The sequence below is a fragment of the Erythranthe guttata genome, chromosome 13 (assembly GCF_056151865.1).
Source record: "Erythranthe guttata isolate IM_541 chromosome 13, IM_541, whole genome shotgun sequence".
NCBI lineage: Eukaryota > Viridiplantae > Streptophyta > Magnoliopsida > Lamiales > Phrymaceae > Erythranthe > Erythranthe guttata.
This window is the reverse complement of record NC_142545.1, coordinates 2,983,827-3,002,187: the sequence shown is the minus strand read 5'-3', so window position 1 is coordinate 3,002,187 and position 18,361 is coordinate 2,983,827. Positions and strand designations below refer to the sequence as shown.

Sequence of the window (18,361 nt, the reverse complement as noted above, 5' to 3'; positions counted from 1 at the left end):
TGGTAGAGCAGCACAGCAGAGCAGCCGACGGTGGAGGCTGTGCTGCGGTAGTGGGAGGACGCTGGTCGAATTGAAGTCGGGAAGATGGAGATTAAGGTTTGTGTAGGAATTTCCGGAAAAATCATGAAATTACATATTAATAAAATTTTGGGGGTAATTATGTAATTTCAGATCTAAAAATTCGTCACCAGCTGCACACTCGGCGAGTGTGCAACACGAAAATGCACTAGGGGGGTTTTTGCCTTTAACAAATTTTCATAGGGGGGTTTTTGCTAGTTTATTTATCATAGGGGGGTTTTTGCTAGTTTGAAATTTCACAGGGGTACTTTTTGCAGTTTACTCTATATATATATTTTCCCTGTAAACAATTTATTTGTGGTTAATATTTCTTACTTATAACAACTAAATGGAAGTCAGGTGACTTGATTAAATCTATGTGTTTTGTTGGGATTTGTATGATCATATTTGTAAGAATATTAACGTAATTTTGGTAATTCAAATTTCATAATTAATTATTTTAATATAATATAATTTATTTTTTAACATAATTTAATATTTATATATCTAAATTTTCATATTTATGCAGTGCTAGTCGTTAGAATTGCTAGTATTTTCCAATGATGCGTTATTATGTTTTCCAAAATTTTGCCCTCATACCCCTAATTAATAATTAATGAAGAGATAATATTATTTATTTTTTTGAAAGAGAAGAGATAATATTTTTATTTATTAGAGAAGAAAGGGTACCACTATACTATTAATGAACTATAAAGACATTAGGTAGGGTGAAAATGATGTATATGAGTTGAAACTACCCATGAGCTCGATGAGCCGGTTCGGCTAAAGCTCGAACTTGAATTTTTCTAGTTCGAGCTTACTGATGAGCATAACTCAAACTTATTCTTAGTTATTCGTAACTTCGCGGATCTTTTATTTATATTAATATTAACTTTTTTATTTTTATTATAAATATAATTAATATAAAATTTAATAATGCAATTCTATAAATAACTAGGAAAATAAACTACAATTCCTTTTTTTTTTTTTTTTCATATCTTTGTATTATAATTTATAATAACAAAAACATTAGAAAATTTTCAAAAAATTACACAAAATGAGCTCAAGCTCAAGTTTATAAAATAAAACTCGAAGAGTTCGAGCTCGAACTCGCAAAATACCAAGGCTATGCTCGAGCTTGCCTCGTTTTACGCACCTAGACATAGGCTTCGAATCTAGTTGTATATTTTTAAAAATTAACAAATTGAGCACAAGAACAAACAGGTAAACGAAAGCAATTTATATAAATTTATGTCTGAAATATTAAAGTAACTTGATGAAAAATCCAATGAGAAAGATGATCACTTGGTCTTTTAATTAAAGTTCTTCCAAGAAAATGTATATATAAAGAAGAAAAAACAATTCATGATTAATTAGAAAACCTTGAGCATCAAAACATGACTTCTTTGCCTTTGCCCTTGCCCTTTCTTCCTCTTGAAATAGGAGCCACTTCAAAATCAGTTGAGCGCACAACAAAAGGAGATATATAATGAATATTTTTTGTCAATACACTTCTCTGCTACTGTAGCTACGCGATAGAACTGTATACAAACATAATTAATAAGAAAAACAAAAGTTTATTATAATTATGTGTACATCATGTCAAAAAGAAAAGGTAAAAAAAAAAACCTATTTTATGTTCAATTTTTTCATCAATATTTAAGAAGATTATTTTTTGGGTATCTTTAGTCCATAAAAGAAATTACATATGACAGATCTAGGGTTGTAACCATCCATAAATATATGTCTACAAGAAAATGAAAATGGAACTGTTTAGTGTACCTAAAAACACATCCAACATACTTATATTATAATATATTATATCTTTACTTTTTCATGAATATTCTAGAAAAAAATTCAGTTAGAGAAAAGAGTTAAATCTAACCTTTAAAAGTTTTTTAGGTCACCGCTAACTTTTATTGTTTTTTAATTTAAAAAATTAAATATAATTTTTCTTAATGTATTACTTGTTCATTTAAATGATCCTTCTCCATTCTTAGCTGGCGTTCACTGAAGGACATATCTCTCGCGGCAAATATGCGACCACAACCAATAGAACACGCATTGATGAGAGATTCTCTAAGTCTCGAGTTCTCTTCTTGAAGCTTTTCATTTTCAACTCGGAGAATAGTATTTTCTCGATGCTCATGTTTCACCTGCAAATCAAAGAAAATAAAAATCAAATAGGCTTCGAGGATAATTTTTTTTATAAATCTTTTAATGAAAAATCATGTTATGATTACCTTCATTTGAATCCTCTTGTTTTGGAACCAAACTTTAATTTGTGATGGCTCCATCCCTAATTCTTCACCGAGTTCGTTTCTTTCCTTTTTGTTGGGATGAGGATTGCCCCAAAAATACCTATGAATAAAAATTTAATTTAATATTAGTGCAAAAATAAAGGAAACTTATACATATACGAAAAAATGGAGAACAAAATTTATCAATGTTTTGATATTAATAATTCATATTTATATGAATAAATTCCACTTTCTAAGAATTATTTACTCCTCAAGTCGTTGAATTTGATGGAGATTGTGGCGCTGATGACACTTTCTATTTTGTCCTTGAATTCCGCTATTATTGCAAATAGAATTGTCGTTCTCTTCATTTTGTGTGCATCACTCTGAGACATGTTAGAATTCATGCCGGAATTTCACCTAAAGAGGAGCTAAAGAAAATTATATTTTTTTTTATGAAAAAATGTAACTATGGAGGAATGGAAACAATGAAGAGTAAATTTATTGAGAACTTTGTGAGTCGAGATGGTGCAATTAAATTATAAAATTGTCTTGCCAGGTCGGAAAGGATAAATGCAAAATGGTTCGGAAGGAGTAGAGGTTATGTGCCTGATTTTATAGGACAAAATATATATAAGAGAATAGTGATTACATAACTATATTAACATTTGAATTGAACATACATAACTAAGCATTTTGTGGAGCCAACTTGAAAATTAGAATTACCATATGATGCTCATGCTAATGATGTACTTGCCAAATAAAAAGAAGAAGAAAACGACAGAAGTCACGATATACATACCTCCGTAAAGCAAAACGAATTCATGACACGTAACTGATTCTTGTAATAAATTGGTATCACAATAATAGTGGTCCATCGCCTTGTATATTTTCAAATTTACGAATATGATATTTGTAAAATTTAAAATATTATACTTTAATACTATAATATAAACTTGTTTAAGAACGCGACTTTTGTATGAGCTTTGTACAACTAGTATTTTTTAAATTTCAAATCTTGTTTCAAACCGGGGAAGTGGCGCAGGGACATATTTGAATCCTAGACCTCTACTCTAATAGTAGAGGGTATGTACCAACTCTCCTAATGAGGGGTGTTTTTATTTTTTTTTGGGCATGGAACAATGCATCGAAATTGAGACAAAATTCCATCTACTTCGTTAACAGTAAGGTGTTTTCACTCGATTCAAATAATTTGATTTCGATGTTTCTAACGTTTTTGGATCGAAGTAAGAGTTATGTATAATATTTACAGAAATTTCTAATACCCCATGCAATTTTAGATTCCTAATATTCCAAAATTCAGTTTTCCCCAAAAATGTATTTATTATATTAATACTATCACATTTTATATGATGGTTTTTTACATATGTAAGTGAAACATATTATAGTGTAATTACTAAATAATTAAAATGGCATGATTAGGAGAATGTTTTGTGAAAACAATTATATGGCTGGAGTTGAGAAAATATATATTTTTAAAAGATTAGAATTTTTTTAAACAAATGAAATTGTTCTAAAATTTTCAAAATGTCGAAAATTACAAAATTTTTAATTATTTTTTTTATATTTTCTTAAACCAGGTAAATTTTAAATTTCTTAAAATGCATACTGGTCCAATATATCGATATCCACCCTGACACGGAACAAGAAAACAGAATGATTTAAAATGTTTAACAAAGTTCGAATTTTAAACAATTGATAAGGTCTTTTTACAGTTAATATTGTTTGTTCTATGATCCAATCACATATTTACTTTTGGATATTCTTATTCTTATGGGTAAATCAAAGTTTGAATTCCTTGTCAACATCTTTTTACGTTAAACTTGTTATTATAGTTAGTCTAGTATGAATTAGATATGTAGTGTATCAATTATTGAATAAAAGTGTAAATTATCTAGTGCACCTATACACCTAAATATATATAGTTTGACAGCAAATTTCTTTCATATAAAAAATAAAAAAAGAAATTGTTTGGCAACCATCTTAAATCTAAAATGTTAAATGTCGTTTCAATTTTATTAATGTCGTTTTGACTTCGAACCTGATTTTGACATATTTCTATTTTGATTTTGGCAAAATTTGAAACACGAAAATTGTTGTCCTTTGGGTTAGCTTTCTAATCCAACTTAAATCCGTTAGATTGGATGTCGTGTGACAAAGTTATGCATGAATGAGTCACATTTTGAATTTTAGATACCTCAATACATTAAAGTTGTGGGCATTATCCATTGATTCATGCATATCTTTCTCGTCCGACATTCAAGTTGGATTAGAAAACTAACTCAGAATACTACAAATTCTATTTTTTAGGTTTTGCAAAATTTAGAATTAAAAATGATCAAAATCACGTTTGAAGTCGAAACGACATTATTAAAGCTCGAACGACATTTATCACGTCCCATCTTAAATTGATTTTCACGATTATATGGCCTGAATATAAGTTCACACACTTTTTGACTTCAGAAAGTATCCTAATTGCTAGGGCTTGAGTTCAGCCTGCAAGATTGGATATTATATTTTTAATATATAATGTCTTCAAATTCAGTAAACCACCAAAATTGATATCTCAAACTAGTACTATATATAATATCCGGGGCGTGCTAAATTTGAAATTTCACACTAAAATTTACTAAATCTTACATACAAATTAAAAAAAATCTCTCTCTATTCATATTCTCTCTAACTTCTCTCTAAGATGATTTTATTCAAATCACTCAAAATTCATCATTCTTTTTTCACGTGAATAATCATAAAAAATGTGTTCAGTTTTAATTAATATTTATTTGATTTCATTAAGCCTGTTTAATTATTCAAATTCATATCAATTCGATTTTTTTCCTCAAATTCCAACTTTATTTTAGTTTGAACATGTAAAGATTCTGTCAAATTCGAACTTGGAATGCTAGGGACGTTTTTTTTAGTGTGTTTGTGAAAAAAATAGGAAAAAAGAAGGGTGGAAAAGGAGAAGAGAAGATTTAAGAGAGAGTAACATTTTTATGTATGTGCATGATTTGGTAAAATTAGTTCGGGATTTAGCATTTCATATAATATATATAGCTCTTCATTACCATTATTGATTTCTTTTTATTCAATCATTATAATAAAGTCCATGACAAATAAGTAAATTAAATGAAACTTAGACCTAACGAGTTTTATTAAAAAAATTAAAACGACATGGGCTTATCCCACATTATGTAAGCTAATGAGAGGTCTATCTCAAAATAATTCATATATTAGCTGAGGGTGTTTTTTGTTTATACATTAATAGCAATTCAATTTTTTTTTTGAAGTAATAAAGAAACTCGCTGCTGTTGAGCGTATACTTTTATTGATTTAATGATGCTTAATGAGTGGTTTATTGTATTTTAGGTACAACTTGACGATTTGGAAGTTACAAGGACGAAACAAGCCAAAAAAAAGGTCAAAAACGGCAAAAACGAAGGAAAACAAAATATGTTGAAAATTGGCTGAAAAGTAGCCCGCGCGGCCCGTGCCAAATTTAGCCTATTTTTGGCACGGCCGCGCCAACTGCAGAAGTTGGGCAGAACGTTTCGACGATTCTCGCGCGGCCGTGCGGGAATTACACTGATTTTCGCGCGGCCGCGCCAAAACACGCTGGAGACAATTTTGGACTTTTAATCACACAAGGAAACCTAGAATCATCTACCAAGTTGGGACATCTACTTAAGGGCAAACCAAGCACGAATTAAAGGACTTTTGGAACACAATCTTAGAGCAAGAGGAGAGAGAACGAAGAAACGAAGACGAAGACCTGACGAATCTTCATCATAATTCTTCTTTCACCTATCTTTTTCTTAATCTATGACTTTTATTACTTTTATTATGTTTTTCTTTATGCGTAGCTAAGTTTTTAATCTAGGATTTTGTTGGAACCCTATGTGGGCATGGTGAACCCGTTTTCTTGAGATTATGCAATTATGATTTTATGATTATTTCTTATACTTGTTATGATTGTTAGTGCATGAACTTGATCAATTTATGTGCTTTATCTGTGATTATTGGGATTGACTCGACAGAGCTATTTTGGTAATTAGACGGTAAGTATAAGAACCTTTGAGTAGATTTCACCGGATGAGTGTGTCAATTGCATGTGGCGTCGTAGACATACAGATATCACCTTAGGTAGCCATTTACGAGACTTGTTAGTTAATGCTTTATTCATAATTTGTTTACATAGACATATAGTGAACCGTTTATGAATAATAGACTCGTAATACACGCGACAGCGGGTTATGAGTAAATTAGTGTCTCGGGTTGATAATCATGAATCATATATTTCATAATTGAGGGGTTTTGGGTGAGCAATTCATGCATAGGGTCAAGATAAAATCCTAGGTCCGTTTTTATTGATATTTTCTCGTGTTTAATTGCTTTCATAATTAGTTTAATTATTTAGTTGATTAAATTTGACAACTTTGCGTAGGCTGGATAAAATTCATAATTGTTAGAATTTGGTACTTAGGATTAGATAATTTGAGTATTCCCTGTGGGATCGACATCCGACTCTCACAAGTCCACTTTTACGACTTGTTTGCGATACGTGCACTTGCGTGTTAGGTATTTAGCCCCAACAAGTTTTTGGCGCCGTTGCCGGGGAATACGGCTAAATTATTTATTTATCCTAATATTAAATTTGAGCAATTTTTCTTACTTCAGCCGTTTTATTTATTTTATTTAATTATTTTACTTGCTTATTTTATTTTTACTATTTTTGATTTAGGTATTTTTTATGCGAAGAGGACACAACACGAGCTTGCTACCTTTTGATCCCGAAATTGAGCGAACGTTTAGGCACGCCAGGAGAAATCAACGGTTAGCTCGAAACGTTCCCGCAACAATGAAAGAAGAGAATAATCGTAGGGGAGATGACCAAGGGCGCCTACCGAATGCGGCAGGAAATATCGTCAACGAGCAAGAGCAACTTCAGCTAATTAATCCACCACCTCGTCAACGAGCATTGCATGAGTACACCGTTCCAACACTCATTGGGTTTCAATCGAGCATCCAGCATCCCCCATTGAAGCCAACAATTTCGAAATTCGAGCGGGACTTCTTACTCCAAAACAATGGGTTGTTCAGCGAATTAGCTCATGAAGATCCACATCTCCACTTGGTCAATTTTCTCGAAACGTGTGATTCGCATAAGATGAACGGCGTATCTCCTGAAGCACTGCAACTCCACCTGTTCAAGCACTCTTTACAAGGAGCAGCCCGAGAGTGGTTACAAACTCGTGCACCGCACTCCATCTCGTCTTGGCCCCAGCTAGCACAACTCTTCATGAACACATATAACTCCCCAACAAAATCTGAGAGAATCCGGAGAGAAATACAAAACTTCATACAAGAAGCCGGCGAAGCATTATTCGAGACGTGGGAGCAGTTCAAACAACTTATTCGGAGATGCCCGAATCACGGTCTTCAAGAGTGGCGACAACTTCAAATATTTTATGATGGATTGTAAGATAATTCGAGAACGGTGCTCGATTCAGCAGCTGGCGGTATGTTCATGAGCTTGACCTATGACGAAGCTTACAAACTTTTGGAGCGGATCGCAAGGAACAAATACATGCGGGCATCGGACCGGTCAAACAGCAGAGCCATTAAGACGGGAGGAATTTTGGAGTTAGACGGGGTCACCGCAATCACCGCCGAGTTAGAAAAGCTATCAAAGCAAGTAGCAGCTTTGCAGACACAGCAAGTCCATGCACTTCAAGGTCCCGACCAGTCCCTAGAAGAAATGGAGTCTCTAAATTACGTGAATGACACCAACCGACAACAGAGGAACCCGTATTCCAACACTTATAATCCGGGATGGAAAGATCACCCCAACTTTGGATGGGGAGGAAATCAGCAAGGACAAAGGCCAGCTCCCGGATTCCAAAATCCGCCTCAAGCTCCACCTCAAGGTGGAGATCTCGCAAACATCTTAGCTCAATTTATGACATCAACGCAAGATTCCATTAGAAATTTAGAAACACAGATGGGTCAACTTGCAACCCAGCTAAACGCGAGGCCATCGGGAGCACTGCCGTCGAATACGGAAGATCCTCGGAAGAACAACATCGAGCAGTGCAACGGTGTAAGTTTAAGGAATGGGAGACAATTGGAGGAAGCCCCACGAAAAGAGAAGCAACACACGGTAATCGAGAAGCCGAGCGTGATTGGGGAAAAAGAAGCAACTCACGAAGAACCACTATCATCCACAGTGAAATCACGAGCCCCTCTAATTCTATATCCTCAAAAGCTTCTAAAGAAGAAGCTCGATGCCGAATATCAAGGATTTTTGGACAAGTTGAAGGAGATTCACATAAATATCCCGTTTCTCGAAGCCCTTCAAAAGATGCCAAAGTGGGTGAAATTCCTCAAGGATCTCGTGACAAAGAGGAAGAAATTGCAAGGGAACGAGATGATTCAACTCACGGAGCAATGCAGTGCAATTCTTACACGACCCCTTCCACAAAAACTCGGCGATCCAGGTAAGTTCGTACTATTCCTTGTACTATAGGAGGTAAAAATTTTAGATCGCTCATTGATTTAGGCGCTAGCATTAATCTTATGCCTTATTCCACTTATTAAAATCTTGGGTTAGGTGAGATTGAACCGACGGCTATAACTCTTGAATTAGCCGATAGGTCTTTAGTTTACCCAAAAGGTATTTTAGAGAATGTGCCAGTAAAAGTGAACAAATTTATCTTCCCTGTTGATTTCGTTATACTTGATATAGATGAAGACAGGGAGATACCTCTTATTTTAGGGAGACCGTTTTTAGCCACGTCGAAAACTCTAATTGATTGTGCTAGTGGTGATCTTACAATGACGGTGCATGATGAAACGATCAAATTTAATGTTTTTTGTGCGAATAAAAATCCATGTGATAATAATGAGTGTTTTACTATTGATCTTATGGATTTTACAAATCATGAAAAATTTGATGTTTTGATCTTGGACCATGGGAAAACATCTTTGAGTGCAGGAGATGATGGCGGAAAAGGGAATCGGAAGGAGCAAGTCTATTTTGCGGACCCAATTTCAAATCCTCCGAGAGATATAGTCAAAAGAATTGGGGTGCTAACGGCGATGAACGTGCAAGGAGGATGTGGCCACCTAAAGAACCAAACAAGCATTATCGGGGAGAAGAATTCAATCGCCAAGTGACTTCGGTCACGTTAGCTTGAACAAAGAAGCAGACAAAGTCTGGCTGAAGATTGTAAACTTAGCGCTTCTCGGGAGGCAACCCGAGATTTTCGTTTTTTTTTTTTTTTATTTTATTTCTTTCTCTTGTTTTATTTTATTTATTTATTTTATAAGCATGCAAGCTAACAAATTAAACATGTTTTTAATATTTAGGACAAAAAATTGCAGCTCTGGAGCTCATACGGCCGTCCCAAAACAAGGCAAAGTAACATACGGCCGTCCGGAAAATCTGGGAAGCTACTGCCCAATTTTAGTTTGGGGCGCGGCCGCACGAAAAACACGCTATAATATGACGCGGCCGTGTGAGAAACATATAGCTACTGCCCAATTTTGGCAATTCGCACGGCTGTGCGGAAAACAGTTCAAAAAACTGACACGGCCGTGCCAGATGGATAGAAGCACAATAAAAGGCGAAAATTTCAACAGTCCGGAGATGGCCATGTCGACTAGTCAGGTGTTTTCTATCCTTGAACTTCGTGCTAATTACATTGAGGGCAATGTAAATTTTAAGTTTGGGGGTGGATAATTACTTGCTTTTATGTGCTTTATTTTTTTAGTTTGCATGCCTTAGGATTTTTTTTATGTTTAGTTATTTTGGTTTATTTATTGCTTTCGGAAAAAAAAAATTATGTTGAGATAAATGCTTCGATGAATCATGATGATGAAAGATGGTTGATGTTTAATGATGAAATTGCTTGCTTTATCGTGATTGTGATTGAATTTTGGTGAGCTTTTGATTCAAAGTGTCGTAGGAAGAAGTCATTGTTAGGAATCACGAATTATGCCTTGCTTTGGTTGAAAGTTTTGTGTTTTAAAACGTGGAATTAATTTATGCTATATCATATGCTATTCGGTTTTAAAACTTGCCTTACGAATTTACAAAGTGAAATATTAAATTGTTGAGCAATTTGGGAAGTGATTTGGGCCATCTTTGAACCGTTTGAGCCTTTCAAGCCTACCTTTAAATTTTTATCATTCGAACCTTGATTGAGCCTTGGAGAAACGGTGTTCTTTCTTTTAGTCAATGTGTATAAGGTAGAATAAATGGAGATTCTTGAAAAATTACCCTTTGAAGTTCGGTTGGAAAATTTTATAAGGTCCTTCTTCTTCCTCTTCGAAAAAAAAAATAATAAAATAAAATATAGCAAAAGTTATATATAAATATATTTATATATGTATAAAAATAAAAATAAAAAAAAAAAAAAAAAAGAAGAAGAAAGAGAGAGAAGAAGAAGAGACTAGAAGGGAGATGAAAGGACTGGTTGTTGAATTTATTTTTGTGAAACCTCGATCCATTGTCTTAAGAGCAAAAGTGGAGACTTTTGAACTCTTAAGAATCGAGTTTATTAAAAGTCCTTAGAGGTGAATTCATTGTTTCAAACGCCTATATTTCAAAATTTGGCGTAATCACCTCAATTCAAGAAGCATAGCCACGTATACCCATATCTCCTACCTCGAACCAAAAAGCCTAACATTTGAAAGCCAAAAAGTCCCAATGATCCCAATAGCTCAATTATTTGATACTAGCCGAGTAAAGAAATTTGGTGAGTCTTTGGAGTTGAATATTATTATGTAAGTATAAATTTTCTCCATTTTTAATTTACAAATATGGGATACTTGAAGCGATAGCATGGTTTGTGGTTTTTGGCAAGGGTGAGTGAATACGTATCTTTGAATTACGAGCTTGTAAATTTTTAAGAATTGTCATGATAATTGCAAGTTCTGAAAACGTGAAGTTGACCATTAATCTATGTGATGAGAGGCACTTGTTGAAAGTGTTCCTTTGAAGGTTGCTAGTTTTTGCTTGAGGACAAACAAAAGTTCAAGTTTGGGGGTGTGTTGAGCATATATTTTACACTCAATGTATACTTTCTTACGAGGATTTTTGCATACTTTTATTGATTTAATGATGCTTAATGAGTGGTTTATTGTATTTTAGGTACAACTTGACGATTTGGAATTTCCAAGGATGAAACGAGCCAAAAAAAGGTCAAAAACGGGCAAAAACGGAAGAAAACAAAATGTGCAACCATAACGTTGCACTGGGTAAACCTACACTCTCGTAAATAGCTTGCAAACCATATGAGAGATATAATCAACATTAAGCTAATCATGTGTAACAAGTTCGACCTTGCGACCGTTGACGAGGGGATTCGAACATGTGTCGATCGACACATACTCACTTGCTCCAACTACTAGGTCATTCATTGGGGGTTGATTTATTTTTATCCATGTATATTCGTCTAACAAATTGTATCATCAACTACGTAAATATCAGGTCATCCATCATTCAATGGTAGAGCAAATTGTTAATTATCTAATTTTGCGTGCATTAGTGAATTCTTAATTCCTAAATGGATTATTACCTCATTTGACTAATTTTCAGTTGAAAATTTAGACTTTCATAGGGTCGGTTACTAATAAAGCAATACGTTGACGAGGATATACTAGACTTAAGAGTCAAAATGTAATCATGTTAAATATTACTTTTAAATTATTTTTATGGTATTTTGAGGCAAATTTATGAGTTATTTAAGATTTCATAAGTTGTTGAAGCGCTATAATTGTTAGTGTAAATTACACCAACACTTCTGAGATATGGTAGAAGACTTTTAAGGTTTCTGTGGTGTTGGTAATCACAGTCATACTTTTAAAGTAATTATCAGAGCCAAGATTTCGTGTTCTGCGGGACCAATAAATACTATATTTGTTTCCAGCGGGCTCGTTAATGCTACCATAGAAACCCCTAACTCCCTCCCTTATTAGAACACCATCAAAACAACAAACTTGTCTTTCTAGCAAGATTTTTACACTTCTACTAACATTAATCTTGCAAATCGAAACAAAAAAAAAAAACAAAAAACAAAAAAAACAAATGGCTCTGAAATTCGGAGGAGCCCTCTTCGTTGTTGTGGCAATGTCCGTTTTCGCCATTGCTATGGCGAACAAGGATTGGAGTACTGTTGCAGGTAACTGGAACCCCTGGAATCACACCGGAGGTGACTTTTGGGGTTACCCGCACAAAAATTGTTCTGAAAGATCCAATAGAATCGTAGTCGGTGGATCAGAGAACTGGCATCACGGGTTCAATTACAGCGATTGGGCAATGAAAAATGGTCCATTTTACTTGAACGACACATTGGGTATGTAATTAAGCTGTATAATTTTTTTATATATCTACAAGGACCTATCTATATATAACTATTGTAATATAATTGGAATCTCATTCTCTCAAGTTTCATTTATGCACGTTAGTGCAATTTTGGAGGATTAAGGTGGTGTTTACAAAAGGTTTTAGAAACAGTTTATGAGTTTTTTTTTTGCTTATAATCTATTTTTTAGGTATTTGGAAAATCAACTTCTTCAGCTTTTGTTTCTCTTAAGATAAGTTGTTTTAAGTTAATTTTTTTAAAAAAAACACCCTTAGACCAGCAGTTTCTATTTAAATAGATTCTTTCAATATTTTCGCAAACACCTCTAACTTTTAGAAGTAGTCACTTAATACTCACTTAACTCATAATCAATCAGTACTTTTGTTTTTTAATAAGCTCACAGCCAAAATCATCGTAGCACTCACACACATGTGCGTGTATATATGTAAACTTTATCGGATGTGTTGATCATATGCAGTGTTTAAGTATGCTCCACCAAACGAGTCCACATTCCCTCATAGTGTATATTTGCTACCGGATTTCTGGAGTTTTCAAAATTGTGACCTCAAACGAGCAAGAAAAATTGGGGAGGTAACTTCCGGAGGCGGTCAAGGATTCGAGTTCGTGTTAAAGAGGTGGCAGCCGTACTATTTCGCATGTGGCGAACACAAGGGCATCCACTGCAAAGATGGTCTCATGAAATTCGCAGTATGGCCCTTGATCCGTTGGTATCATTAAAACAAAAGATGTGACACTTTTTTGTGGTACCATAAATAGATACACAAGTTTTCATATATATGTTTGTTGTCCTATTTTATTGAACGAATAATGTAGGAGCATGTAGACATTTACTTTTTATTTTTTTAAATATCCCACATATTGCATAAGATATTCTTGATGGATTTATGTTTTGTACTATGAAACTTAATAAACTTGTGGCACAATAATGTTAAACTTATTGGAAATGTTTATTCCTATTTCCTTAACATTATTAATGTTCTTTGTCCTCTCATATGACACTAATTATTTGATACATGACAATGAATACATCTACTAACGTGAAATACCCAATTAATTATGAACAACATTCTCAATGAATTATAATCCTAACATGCATAACCAATCTACGATATGTCTATGAAAGTCGTTAACACACGCAACATTAAGAACAAATTCCGATCAAGTCACTCAAGGAATACATATATATTTCTATCATATATCGATGCTAAGGACACCACATAGATGAAATTAATTCGAGAGGTCTTCTACCCATAGCTCTAAATAACTAAAGCAATTCGCCAATCACTTAATATAACAAATCATAAATTGATCAGATTCATGAATAAATTAAGCCCAATGTGAAAGAAACAAATAATTCACAAGAATTGCATAGTAGGTAAATCAATCCAACAAATCTCATGTAGAGTTCTAAAGAAATCCTAGATTACGAGTTTGGTTACCCATGTTGTTTAAATGAAACAATAAAAAATAGTGAAAATACATGGTTTCAGAAAAGAAGAATTGAAAGAGGAACTAAGATGAAGAATCGTCAAATCTTCGTCGTCGTTTCTCCGTCTTCTCGCTCTTCTTGCTCCAAGTATACTCCTAATTTTTGTGCCAATAGTCATTTGGAACTTGCCTTGAACACCCTTCTTTTATACCTAAACTTCTCGCCCGATTTTACCTGTTTTTAGCAAATTTCAGCACAAAATACTTCTCGGACCACGTTCCATAAATTTCAGTGAAAAGTGAGACAACGGTCTCATGCAAGGCAGATTGTCAGTTTTCTTTTCTTCTCATCTCATATTTGGGGTATGAAATTCCTTCACAATTGGGACTGAGGTCTCATAAGGTTACCCTTACCACACGCCAAACGTATCAACATTGTACATAAAAATGCATGTGTTACCCTTACCACACGTATGTCAATATATTGAGTTCTTTGGAGTCTAAACTGATTAAATATTGTCATATTACAAGTTCATGGGTCGTATTGTATACAATTATGTATATTGTGTTCGTCGAATTATTTGTTGTCTAGAATATTGCCGCTTTAACGTACAATTCAGTATGTCACTCATACACCAAGACTTTCTACACAATATGAAGAAATCGTTCACTATTGTACAAATATATTATGTTCAAACGCATATTTAATCATCATTTATAATCGTTAGGTTAACCATTAATTATATAATTAAAAATCAATAATTTAAAACATTAAAAAAAAAAACTGTAGTATTGTACACTGAAACGTATGTCTTCGGAACATCAAACGTACGTGCTTGATAAATGTGTATATTATATTCATCCAATAATTATGTGTTCTATAGAAAATTGTCATTTCTATCTACATCAAGACCTTGTACTCAATATGAATATATAATTTAATATCAAAGCATCTTTGGCTTCAAATGTTATAAATCCTTGTATATTTTGTTCAAGTATGTTTTTAAACATATTTTACAGCCGTTACACTATTAATGATAATTGAAAAAAAAAATTAAAATCAATAAAAAAAATTGTCATACATTTAAAACGAACGTATTCCATGAGATGGGTAGACGTATCGCCGATTGCTAAAGAATATAATTTGTTATGCATTAAGGAATGTAAGGTTACTCATCATAAATGTTTGTCGAAATATTGAGTTTTGTCGAGTATAGATTGAAACAAATGTACATTACCTTCTAATATTTAGGTCTTCTATTACGAAGAGAAAAGACAGAGCATGTTAGACAGATACTCTCAGCAGTCTGAAGTTATTTTATTAGTTGAAGTCGAGGAATAATCAGTCACCGGCCCTTGTGCGCTTTCCGGCGCCGAACTCACCGGCGCAATTGTTATGGCGGTGGTCGGCGGTATCTTGGAATTTTTTTATATCTTAATGGTAGCCGATTGGAACTTTAATTCCTTCACAATAGCTTCAATCAAGTCCTACAATATCCAACAAAATTGGGGATAAAATAAAATTCTCGTCAATGTGTGCTCGATACGACCATTGACCAACTCATTAAAGTTGAGTCGGTAATGTAACCAACCCATGTATAGTTTGATCAATTGTGAGTTTACAGTAGTTGTCCTGGCTAGGGGTGGTAAACGATCTGAGCCGACTCATGAGCTCGATGAGCCGGCTCAAAAAAAGCTCGAACTCGAGTATTTCGAGTTCGAGTTTTTTTTAGTTCTTCATGAGCTCACGAGTCGGCTCGCGAGCCTTATTTTTTATTTTTTATATATTATGTTTTATATATTATTTTTTATTTAAATAATGTACAATAATATAAAATATTATATAAATAAAAAAAATATAAATATTAAAAAATATATATATAATTACAGTTTACTGTTTATTTAGTAATTTGTTTTACAATAATCTAAATAATTGTTAATAATATTTTTTTTAAGTCCAAAATGGCCTCGAGTTCGAGCAAAAAAAAGAAAAAGAAACTCAATGAGCTCGAGGTCGAGCCTGCCAAAACAGGCGAGCTTGGCCCGTTCACAACCGTAATCCTGCCCAGGGCAAACCGGGACTAGGCCTAAGGCCTCATTTGTTCTAGGGCCCCATAAATTTGAAAAAAATATTATATGTTAGGGCAAATTACGACCACCCCTGAGGTAAGGTAAAATTACGAAAAATCCTTCCAGTTGAAAAATTTTGGGGCGTTCATTTGGTAAAATTGTACAGAAATTGCGGTACGCCAAAATTTCATACCGTTTAGCGTTTGGTTCGATAAATAACCGAATTACCAAAATTTTATTAAAAATATTTAAAATATATATTTTTTAATTAATTTTAGTTTAAATACTAATATATATATATATATATATATATATATATATATATATATATATATATATATATATATATATATATATATATATATTAGTAATTTACCCTGTATGTTATATATTTATACCTTACCTCAGGATTGGCCGTAATTTACCCTGTATGTTATATATTTATATATTGTTTAAATTTACTCAATTTTTTTCCCTTTTTAGTCACGTGTGGAAGAATCCCACCCCAATGCCTTCTCATATATCCACACCACGCCATAACTCATTGAAGGTATTGAGGAAACGAGTGCAATATAATTAATTTAGGTTCTTAAGCCACGGCCATATACAGGAATAATTAATTCTTACTTTTAAATCATTAATGACATTCTATGAGATTTTGATATGAGATAATTTAGGAGTGAGTTGTTGTCGAGAATTGTTATTATTGTGATGTTTTCCTGAAAATGTTGTGTTCGATTTAGAGTAATTTTATGCTATATCATATTTTTTTTGTTGTAGAACTCATTATAGGACTCTTTGGAGGCTTGGAGCAACGTAGCGAGTAACTTAGTAATTAGATTTTTTTTTTTTCATTAATCGTAATCTTTTGCATCTGATTCTTAAGAGTCGTATATATACATGATATGACTTCAAAAAAAATAGTTCAAAAATTTCACAAAAAATCAAAATGTTCCAAACTTTTATTTAAAATTCGGGGTAATTGCACTTTAGGTCCTTTAATCCCTCATTGTCGTCAAAAAATACACTTTAATGTTACAACATTTTAACACATTGTGTCCTCCGTCTGTTTGATTGTCAACAAGTAACGCTCAATGGTTGAATTAAGGCGAAAATTGGGATTTTTTTGTATGCAAATTGTAATAAGACCCCAGTATTATTTTAAAACATTCTAAAAACTCATAAAATTTCGTCCAATCATAATTTAACTCTAATTTCATTAATTAATGAATTTTGAATAATGACCCCCATTTTTACCACCATCACGGTTGACCTTAATTGATTTTTTTTTTTTAAATTTAACTTCTTTCGATGTTGATTTTTTTTTTTAATATTGTTTTTGTCGATGTTCACCGACATTGAATTGTGCGGTTTACTACATCAACTTTTTTCTTTCTCCTGATTTTTTTACTTTTTTTTCCGATCACAATGTGATTAATTTAGTTAATATATTAACGTCTAGCATTATAATATTAGAATTTCAAACTGCTACCAAATTTTTATCTAAAATTTTTGAACCGAAATACGATTTGAAAAATTCATAAATATGCCTTCTTTCATCCTCTCAAATTTCTCTTCGTCGAACAGCATGTATATCATAAATCTAGGCATGTGCAGAATAATTTGGATATGAGGCAACTACTCTAGTACATTGGTGTTGGGGCAGACCGGTCTTTGATTTTTTTTCCTTCTGATTTTTTTCAAACCTTTTTTCCGTCGTCGAGTAGAGTTGATTTTTTCTTTTTCTTTTTTTATTTGACCTTTTCTATGAAATTACTTTTTCTCGCGGCTTTGACTTTTTTTTTTAATTATTTTTTTTCCGCTATTCAACATTTTAAATAAATATAAAGTCAACTACAAAAAATATTAAAATACAAAGTCAACCCACAAATAAGTTTGTTAGAAAAAAATCAACGGTGGTACCAATCGAGGTTAAATATGGAGTCATTGGTTAATTGATAAAATCAGGGCTAAATTAGGGTTGGATGAAATTTTAGGAGTTTTTAGAAAATTTCGAAATAATGCAGGGGTCTTATTGCAATCAACAAATGAATCCCAACAAACTCTTTCTCCTCCATCTTCTTACAGCAAATATATTACTTAATAAATAAACTTAATGCACGACTCATCACTTGACAATATATGTACATGTCATTC

At 33.1% G+C, this 18,361-nt stretch overlaps 1 protein-coding gene across 1 annotated transcript; it reads left to right on the top strand.

Moving 5' to 3' along the window:
• Positions 1 to 12,389: 12,389 nt before the first annotated feature.
• Positions 12,390 to 13,643, top strand: LOC105966380 (uncharacterized). Its single transcript, XM_088811819.1, has 2 exons — positions 12,390 to 12,676; positions 13,164 to 13,643. The coding sequence occupies exons 1-2, from the start codon at positions 12,409 to 12,411 to the stop codon at positions 13,421 to 13,423; spliced, it is 528 nt and encodes a 175-aa protein (XP_088667945.1). The 5' UTR covers positions 12,390 to 12,408; the 3' UTR covers positions 13,424 to 13,643.
• Positions 13,644 to 18,361: the final 4,718 nt, after the last annotated feature.